General features: G+C 50.8%; 1 protein-coding gene across 2 annotated transcripts; it reads left to right on the top strand.

The window, feature by feature from the left end:
* Positions 1-4,905: 4,905 nt before the first annotated feature.
* On the top strand, positions 4,906-9,978 carry LOC110830511 (uncharacterized). Of its 2 annotated transcripts, none has more exons than XM_087348455.1 (3): positions 4,906-5,409; positions 7,054-7,436; positions 9,315-9,978. In XM_087348455.1, exons 1-3 carry the CDS (start codon positions 5,086-5,088, stop codon positions 9,838-9,840), a joined length of 1,233 nt encoding a protein of 410 aa, XP_087204581.1. In that variant the 5' UTR covers positions 4,906-5,085; the 3' UTR covers positions 9,841-9,978. The 2 variants fall into 2 exon arrangements, with proteins under 2 accessions (XP_087204581.1, XP_021921227.1); XM_022065535.2 differs by having other exon boundaries at positions 4,906-5,535.
* The last annotated feature ends 18 nt before the right edge of the window (positions 9,979-9,996 follow it).

Raw genomic sequence — 9,996 nt, 5'->3', positions numbered from 1 at the left:
TCCCTTTCCACTCATCATTCCACACTCTCACCTCCTACACTACTCCCAAAACCAACCAACCAACCAAAGAAGCTAACTGAGGGCGGAGGCCTGCGCAAGCGCAAGCATCGTCCCTACCTAGGTCAAACCATTCCTGCGCACAAGACGCATTGCTGGAAATGGTAAACGGTCTTAATATAAGAACGGAAATTTTGCTAACGCTAAAGGGGTTTCGTCGTGGCGGGAGCCTCGACCATTCAAACTGGGATCTGTTGCTGCTGATGGGAGGTTATCCCGTCAGGCAAGTTGTCGAAGGAATTTGGTTGGTTGGGTCTCTGGGGTATGAACCCAGAGAGGGAGGGGCCGTTTCGGCTGAAGGCCTCTGCGGCATGGGGGGAAGATCACTTCAGCTGATGGCCTCCATGATCGGGGGGAAGGGTGGCGGGCCGTGCCCCTATTAAGTTATACCCTGGCATTCGCCTTACAACTGAGGAAAGCACGGAAAACCTCAGTCAGGGTAGCCGAGTAGTCTAACCACTCGTTGTGCCGAGTTGGCCGTCTTTTGGGGACGGCCTCGGCTGGCCTGCTGAACATCAGTCGCCCTCTGTTGCCCTTGGGCGACCTCTGGCAGCCCTCGTTCGGCACGAGTGCCTCCCGAGTTGCCGAACTAAGGGGTTCCCCACACCAGCTAACCTCGAGTCAAACCTCTCAGTCAGTGCTCTGATGTGGTCGGCAAAGAAAGGGACCCCCAGATCCTCATGTATTTGCCTGTTACTAACGTACCAGGGCGCGTTAGTAACAATGCGAAGACACTTGGATTGCAGAACTTGCAGCTTCCAGACGTGGCTGAGGGCAGCTGACCTCCAGATCGGGCATGCGTAATCCATTATGGGACGGATGAGCTGCTTATAGAGCAGCACACCGTTCCTGATGGACAGGCCACTTCTCCTATTGATGAGCGGGCCTAGCACACCTAATCGTTGCGCCGCCTTCTTTCCCACCTGGTTGACGTGCGCCGACCAAGTAAGCCCGGCGTCAAGGGTGACCCCCAGATACTGCGCTGTTTTGACCCATTGGATCGGCTGTCCGAGGAACTGCACTGCTCGGGGCTGTTGGATGTGTCTTCTCGCGGAAATGAAGAGAACCGCGGTGCTCTTCGAGACGTTGATAGCAATCCTCCAGGCCCTGAGCCAGAGCTCAAGTCTACTGAGGTAGGTCTCCAGATACCTGACGAGAAGCGTTGGGCTACGGGACGTGACTACTAGAGCCGTGTCGTCCGCGTACTGTGCTAACTCGACGTGGCGGGACGGTGTGGGTATGTCGTTGACATACAGACTGAAGAGCACAGGGGAGAGAATTCCGCCCTGCACAACTCCAGCCCGCATGGTACAACGTGTGGACGTGGCCGACTGGAAGGATGTCTGGAATGTCCGGTCAGCGAGGTAGGAAGAGATGGTTTTTACCAAGTACGACGGGAAGTTGAGGACGGTCAGTTTGTATAGGAGGCCTTGGACCCAGACTGTGTCGAAGGCTTTGGCCACGTCCAGGAAAACCGCGCCGGTTAGCCGCTTCTCATCAAGGTTTCTGTTGACCCTTTCGACGAGGCGAGCCAGCTGTAACGATGTGCTGTGTCTGGGTCGAAACCCAAACTGCTCGTCGCGCAGCAGCCCGCGTTCACTGACCTCGTGTAGGACCCTCGTTAGTAGGATTTTCTCGCAGAGTTTGCCGACCGTGTCGAGAAGACTGATGGGTCTATAGGAAGAAGGTAGCGTGGGGTCCTTCCCCGGCTTCAGTATGGACACCACTCGAGCGTGTTTCCATGCCGAGGGGAAGTGTTGCCTGCGAAGGACCGCGTTGAACACTTTCGTGAGAAAGGTTACCGCGCGTCGTGGAAGATGTTTCAGGACCCTGTTCGGTATACCGTTGGGGCCCGGAGCCTTGCCAAGCTTGATTCCCTTGATGGCCTGGGCGACCTCCGATGGACTGGTTAATTTTGGTTCATTTACAGGGGCATACTCGTATGCTCGCATCGCCTCGTTAACCATGTCAATTGCTGCCAGGTCCGACGGGTTGTCTACCGGCTGGAACTGGACCTCAAGGCTGTCGGCCAGGGCTTCTGCCTTCTCAGGGTTCGAGAGAGCCAGTCCTCCCGGCACTAAGAAGGGGAGCGACGGAGTGGGGACTCGCATCACCCGCTTGGTCATTTTCCAAAGCGACTGGTCCTCGCAGTCCAAGGATTCGAGCGTGTCGCTCCACTGTTCGTTCCGCCACTCGTTGAGACGATAGGTCACCGACCTCTGGAGTCGATTGACCTGGGTCTTAAGAGCGGGGTCTCTCGTGACCTGCCATCGCCTCCTCAGCCGGTTCTTCAGGCGTATTTCATCTCGAATACTAGCGGGCAGAAGCGGTCGCCTGTCAATGCGGGGTCGAAGCTTGGGACCGGACGCTGCTGTGGCTTCCAGGATAGCACTGGTCAGCTCCTCGACGCACTTGTCAATTTCCTCCTCGTCGTTTACCACGGGGTTCCCCGGGAGTCTGCTTTCGAGGCAAGCCTGGAATGCAGCCCAGTCCATTCTCGCGAAGTCCGGGCGATCAGGCAGGTTTTGAAAGGACGATCGGCACGTGGTGTCGACGAGGACGGGCAGGTGATCTGAGCTGAGTGCGGGGCAGACAGTCAGGTGCACCGGTAGGACGAAGTCCTTGATGAGGACAATATCAAGGACGTCAGGTGTGGCGTTGTGTGTGTAGGGAGCCGTGGTTGGAGAATCCGGCCCGTAGATGAAGCAGGAATTTCTTTTGGCGTAATCACGCAGGAGCGAGCCCCTAGCAGAGATAAGGCTAGAATTCCAGTCCGTGTGTTTCGCGTTGAGGTCACCAGCCAAGAGGACCGGGAAACCCCCGCTCAAGCACTCGGTCAGGTCCGACTCTATCCATGGCCGGGTGGGTGCGAGGTATGCCGCCACTAGCTTGACTTTCCTGGTTGCCAGTACCAGGTGAATGGCGGTTGCTTCTAGTTGTTGTAGACCCGATACCGGCACAGGGTAATGATCAATGCCCCTGCGGACAAGGATCGCTGTGCCACCCCCTAGCGTCGGGCGGTCCGTACGGTGGCAAACGTAGTTCGCGAACCTCAAGGCCCGACCCGACGTGAGGTGCGTCTCGTTCAGGAGGCAAACATCGACTCCGTAGTCACCGAGGAACTGCTCCAGCTCCAGCTTCCTGTCGCGAACACCGTCGGCGTTCCAGTAAGCCAGCCGCAAGGCCTTGCTACCGTGTCCTCTAGGCCGTGCAGTCATTGTCGGCCATGAAGAGGAGAACGGTTTGGAGGAGGGCTCGCGGACGAGACCCCCCCGGGTGGGAGTGAATGGATCGCGGCGAGGAGACGGCGTGTCAACTCGATGCAGACCCGTGGCGAGAGGGTTTCCAGGACATCTGAGATGTCCTGGAGCGGTGACTGACCCTTGGGTGGGGTGGGGTCAGTCTTCTTGGGAGCAGGTGCAGTGGGATTTGCCATCGGCGCCACAGGACGAGCGGGCTTGGCACGGCCGCCCTTGGGGATAGTCTGCCGCTCAGTCTGTGCAATGGCTCCACTTGGCGTTGGGGCGGGGTTCTTCATAGCCGCAGCCTTGACGACGCGGCCACCACGGACCACGTGGTTCCATCGAGGGCCCAAGTTCTCCTGCTCGAGGGAAGGCTTAGCTGGCGCCGATTTGGGCGCTGGCAGGCGCGTGGAGACGTCGTCCTTTCGGCCGCGATCCCCTTTCGCACGCTGTGCAGCGGCCGCCTTGGCTTCCTTCCACTTACTGCAACCTCTATAGTTCGCAGTGTGGTTGCCTCCGCAGCTGCAGCACTTAAGTTGCTGCTTGGTGGTGGCACACGACCCGGATGGGTGAGCGTCCCCGCAGGCCACGCACCTGGGTGCATAACCGCAGTTCCGCTGCGTGTGCCCGAAGCGTTGGCACCGCTTGCACTGCATGGGCCCCTTCGGTGCGACGTACGTCTCTACCTTGACCCGCAGACCGCAGATCTCGGTAAGGGAACGCACTTTCGCCACGTCGGGGCCCCGTGCTACCGACACTATAAAGTGTGGCGTAAGGGGACGGTCACCGTCCTGGTCCATGGCCCGGCGCCTCGATCGCAGTTGCATGACCCCCTGCACAGCAATGTGCATGGCGGCCAGCTCCTCGCGTAACTCGGCCTCGGGCATGCGCACGCCCAGGTTTTTAATCACCAGGCGCACGCACCGATCCTCAGGGAGGGAGAATGTGTGAAAACTCACACCCTCGCCCTCATCGAGGGACCGCAAGACCCTGACGGTGGCCCGGAACCCGTCGGCGGTCTCAGGCACAAGAGTCAGGAGGTCTCCCTTCATCTGCGCCACGATCCCGCAGGCCAACTCCGCGCGAATCCTATGCAGGAAGCCGCGTACGTCCTTCACCCCAGAGACGTACACCGGGGTTTTGTTACGGCGCTCCCCCGGAGCCGTTTTGTCCACTTGAGCGTTGGAAGAAAATGCGGCGTCAGATGACACGCCAGTGAGCGGCCCGGACAGGTCCCCGGAAACCTCCATCGAGGAAGAGGGTCCCGGCTGGGAGCAGGGTCCCTTGGCTGAGGGCTGCACTGTCCTGCTCATGGAAGCGGTGGTGGATGATGCTGCTACCGACGGGCCATCGGCTTTTCAGCTAATACAACAATGTCTATGCAACAATGCCAATCAACAGACGCAACAATGTAAACATCAATGCTAACTCAACAATGCCTATAAACAAACAACGATGCCAATAAAGAGACACAACAATGCCTATAAACGAGTACAACAATGCCAAACGCAACACGTCACAATATTCATACATAACTTGGTGAGCAAACTGATTATTGGAAGTATGAACTGCGAGAGAGGCATGACGCCAGTGCATTGTTGTACTAAGTTGACTGCTTCACTTTGTTGGCTGTCTGTCTCATTGTTGACTGTCTCTTAGTCACGGACTGTTAACGTCTTGTGTGGCGAGAAAGGTGAACAAAGGTTTAATCGTAGGCCGTGAATATTGTACTCAGATAATATAATTTAACCACCAGGAATATTTTTGTCATAAAATTTTCGTCGGGATGAAGAAGTTTATTCGCTTTATCAAGTCAAAAATTAAACGTGGCAACGAAGAGTCGGATAACGTTGGAGCCTGCAGTCAACGAGAACCGAAACCCTCTGGACTGCACATCACGGACTTGCCGCCAGTGGTGCTGGCTCGCATTTTCGAACATTGCTCTTACGATGTCTTGGCTAGACGAGTGAGGCTCGTGTGCAAACGATTCTGTGAAGTCGCCACCTCAGTTCTCAATCGCGGGTTCTCGACCTTGGGTCAGAAGATTGATCGAGCAATGGTGGATGCCGTGTCTCATTTTGAAGAAGGTCGAACATTGGAAGAACTTCTGGTAAAGAATTATCCTTTCACTCTAGCTACGCAGGATGTCTTGCCTAGTATAGGACAATGTCGATCAACTGAACAACAACTGCTAATGGATCAACATTACATTGCACTGATGTTAATGAAGGGTCAGGTAAGAGCGATTAAGGACCGAATCTTTGTAACAACTCAGAGGAATGTGAAGCGTGCTGTGTCACGAACAAACTCTTAATAGTGTTGATTAGGGTTTAACATTTCTGCTTCTAAAAGAAGCGCGTAACTCCGTTTGTTTAACGCGGACTGAGCCAGGGCAGATTCAGACACGTTCCTGAAAACACTGCTGCAGTCCGAGGACTGCTCGTCACATCAGCAACACGAAGCTAAGAGTGCACGTGGTTGACAACAGAGATGAAAGCGACTTCGTGCGTTTAATCGAACAGAGTAAATTGTCAGTGACCTAGAAACTGATCGACAATCAGGTTACAGTTCTGATACTGTTACTATATACGCGTCTTTACGCAACAATGAAACAACAATAAGAAGTCAGAATTATATTCACGACGGAATTAGGGGTGGCTAAATTCCAGAAATGCTTGCTACTTCTCAGTTCAAAATATTTTGTCTTCCCCTCTGATTTCTATGAACCTGATTAAAATGGTACTTGTGGGTTATCGGGACACATCGCTTTAAACATAGCTTAGGTTAGGTTAATGTGTGTGGATAAATGACAGTTCATGCGGAGAGTCGAATACCTGGTCTTGGATTGGACGGAAAACTGCGATGTGTCCCGATAACCCACAAGTACCGGTTAAAATATAAGAAACAATAATTTGCCTGTTTTGTATGGGTGCGAAACAAGGTCTCTCAACCTGAGGGAGGAACACAGATTGCATGAGAATAGGGTGTTGAGGAGGATATTTGGGGATAGGAGAGAAGACGATGGGGCATGGAGAAAACTGCATAATGATGAGCTGAAAAATTTGTACTCTACCCCAATATTGTCAGGGTAATTAAGTCGAGAAGAATGAGATGGGCGGGCCATGTAGCACACATGGATAGGCCAAGAGGTGTGCACCAGGTGTTTATAGGGAAGCCTGGAGGGAAGATGCCGCTGGAGAGACCTAGACATAGATGGGAGGATAATGTCAGGCTATATGGGAGATAGGAGTTGAAAGAGATTCGAATTTGTTAGCCCAGGACAGGAAACGGTTGATGGCTTTTTAGTTCGGTGATGAACTTTCGAGTTCCGTAAGGCATCCAGTTTGTTAGTTAGAAACAGGGAAACCAAATCACTGATTAAACGGAAGTGCTATTTCTCATATGCATCCTCCGTGTTTCAACATCATCTGCTTACGAGTGCAACCCACGTCTAACTAACCAGAAGGTTCAACACCGAATTACCCAAAGCCCTCCACCGGTCTCCGTTCTCCTTAATTTTTCTTGTACAAATAGCACGAACAGCAAAACCACCAAAAGCAACATCGACTGTTTATTCGTCAATGATTTAAACGACGACATACCAACTGCAGGGTTTGTAAACAGCTGCTCATTACTTGAATAACGGTATCAGAATTTCATACGTGTGACCTGAAGGAAACCAGAGGCATCGTTAGTTAAGATAACAGCCGATGTGGTCAGTTGCCCGTCTGACTGTTGCCCTGTTTGTTTGCAGTACCGCGAGTTGAGAGCCTTCAACTGGAGACACATTTACAGCCCTCACTCCGGCTCTGGACATCCGGCGTGCTTCTACGCCGGCAGTTTGCTGGACGACTTCCTCAGGTTCCTGCGAATAGCCCACCATTGGCCAATCCACTTGGGGTTAGCCATGCTTAACTCAAGTGAGAAAAACGAATTCCCCAAACTCTGTACTCGGCGCTTCATATTCACGAAACACTTCGAGAAAAGAACTAAGACATTTAAACGCGATTATTCCATCTCTGGGGCAAAGCTTATTGACTTCTGCCATAATTTGACAAGGAAATATGTCAGGATGATCCCACATGAACAGGCGGTGATGGTCAATGGTACGGAATGCCACATCGAGGCTCATTATAGGTAAGGAAGTTCACATTAACTTGGGACCCCGCGATAGGGAAATTCTTTTATCAATAAATAACACGCCACCTAGCCATATTCAGTTTCTACTGCGAATTAAGAACAGTGTTGCTCTCCAGACACGTATGTCGGGCGGAAGCAAAGGGTGCATACAGAATATTGGAGGGAATCCTTCTAGAAAAAGAACACTGGGCAGACCAGGAAGGATCAAGATGGATCGAAAGAAGGTGGCCTGTGAGGATGGCAAATGGACGAAGTTGGCGCAGGATCGTGGCCGGTGACTGGCTACGGTGTCGTCGGCGTAGGATGTGCTGGTTCTGCTACCAGGGAGTTTGTTAGTTAGTTAGTCGGTCTCCAGAAAAATACGGCGGTTGTGTGTTCACCATGCGTTTCTGACCTGACAGCGCTCGCAAAATATGTCCAACGCACTGCGTCTGTTCGAGTGTATTCGTACACTTGCAGTTTGGAATGACTATGCAAAACACTTTTGAGTGTCAGGTCCAATGGCGAAGTCAGAATATTGAAACTACTCGGAGTCACTTGTAAAATGCTCCGCTACTGAACTGGAGCCCCTAAACAGGCATATTAAGATATTCTTAGATCCTTGATTCCGTCTTCTGTGTTCAAAGTGGAAGGAAAGCACGAAAAGCAAGTCTTAAATGTTTTTCAGTAAAAAAACGTCTTACTCGCCGTGCTATAAATTATTGTTCAACTTGAAACTGATGCCTTCAGTCACAGCGACTTGTTTAGTCAGAAGTAATCCGGAAACTTAGGAAGGAGGCTACCTACGTTTATTTCAGCCGAAAGCCATCGTCTGTTCACTTCCCTGGATCGAGCAATTCTTGCTGTTTATTCTGATTCCCCTTGCTCGATGCTGAGCGAGAATTTGCGTAAGCAAGAATAAATACTAAATCTCAACCCGGAGACGGTTATCTTGATCGAGATTTTCCTCGCTGACTTCCTCGTGAGACTCCGCAAAAGCGCCACGTCTATGAACGACTGTCCACTGATGTAGGACATTTGTTTCTTTGTTCGAAGAATCCCAGCCGATACCTGACAGGCATAAAGCATAGCACTTCAACGTGTAAGATTGATAAGTTATTGCCAGCGAGATCCTTTACGTCTGTTTGTCTTACGTAATGTTCCGAAATAAAAAACTATGTTTGTGTCCGTGTCGAAAACCGTGTGAGATAACCTGTGAGCAAAATGGGCCCCTGTCAAGCCACTCTCCCCCCCCAATTTAAGAACACCTCACCGAACGATTATTTCGAAATTCTTTAACGGGTGCTTCATTTTGTGAATCTGATTCCCTGAATGGACTTTGGTACGGTTGACTTATTAAGAATATGTTGGAGTGAAAATCGTTTTTCATGCACTTTTATTTGTGGGTTCCGCTGGAAGTTCTTTGGGAATTTTGCAACGCTTCATCAGATTATGAGGTTCTGTAATCTTGAATGGCATACGGTGAATGTCTGGGCTTGACACGGTACGATAACCCACTGACCTCAGGAGTGCAGATACTGCTAGAGGGAAGCTTCCCGATGTCAGAGTGTGTTTACATACAATCATAACATTTGTCGTTTGAAAATTCTTTGAGCACAAGTTAGACCACGGACCTCGGTCTGACTCATGCATGGCCTGAACTCAATTGTCGCAAAGTATCTCCGAGCTTTATTGCAGTTACAAACAAACAGACGAAAAATCTCGTTGGAATCCAGAAATCTGGGTAGGGCGAGGACGTACAAGAGCACATGGCGTCTTAGTCCCCCTTAACCTCTGCGTGTGACGCAGCAGAAGATCGCTGGAATTTTGTACCAGGTTCAATTTCCTGCACTGAACACGGCATAATTGTTTAATCTGTTTTTGTGTTTCTTACAGGATGCCTTACACGTGGTTAAATTTCCTACCTTCTTCTCATGCTCAACCTAATCAGTGGAGCGAAGATCCGAGATCTATATATCTGCGAATGCGCCAACTAATCAATGGCAGGAACCATTTCTTCCTGGAGGAGGTTCACCACGGAAAAGAAATGCTAATTACGAAACCACCCTATGCGTTAGAATTAAAATACATTGTACCCTCTCTTCACAACGCGGCTCACCGGAATTATGGCTATTTATTTTTTATTGGACTCATACGTCGGTCTGCCTTCGACGAAGAAAGATCTCCAACCGTTCAGCTTTTCGATTATTTTAATCTGGATTTCTTTACTTTACATAACGAAACTGATACGTCAGACGGTGTAGTTAATGTTCCAGAATCCTCTAACATGGCCCTGGATATTAACAAAGAACTTCACTCGTCGTTAAGACTAACACCAATAAGATTTTCTGATAACTCTCTATCACACATTTGGAAGTCCTCAGTAACCGTGAAAGGTTATCGCCAGATCCACTTCAGGTGAATCATGGAATTAAATTCCTTTTCAAAATTACTATAAATTGCTCTGCATCTTTCGCAAAAGGCCTAAATTTACGTTCGAACATATTATAAACTCCAGCAAAAATGATTAATGCAGAAGAATGCTGTCTTCTGGGTTGTTCAGAGGTCCTGCAGCAAG

This window comes from Zootermopsis nevadensis, unplaced genomic scaffold (assembly GCF_977971745.1).
Source record: "Zootermopsis nevadensis isolate Lab colony 2312 unplaced genomic scaffold, Znev_1.0 Znev_ptg000002l, whole genome shotgun sequence".
Taxonomy (NCBI): domain Eukaryota; kingdom Metazoa; phylum Arthropoda; class Insecta; order Blattodea; family Termopsidae; genus Zootermopsis; species Zootermopsis nevadensis.
The sequence above is the reverse complement of the archived record's forward strand: the minus strand, read 5'-3'. Positions and strand labels throughout refer to the sequence as shown.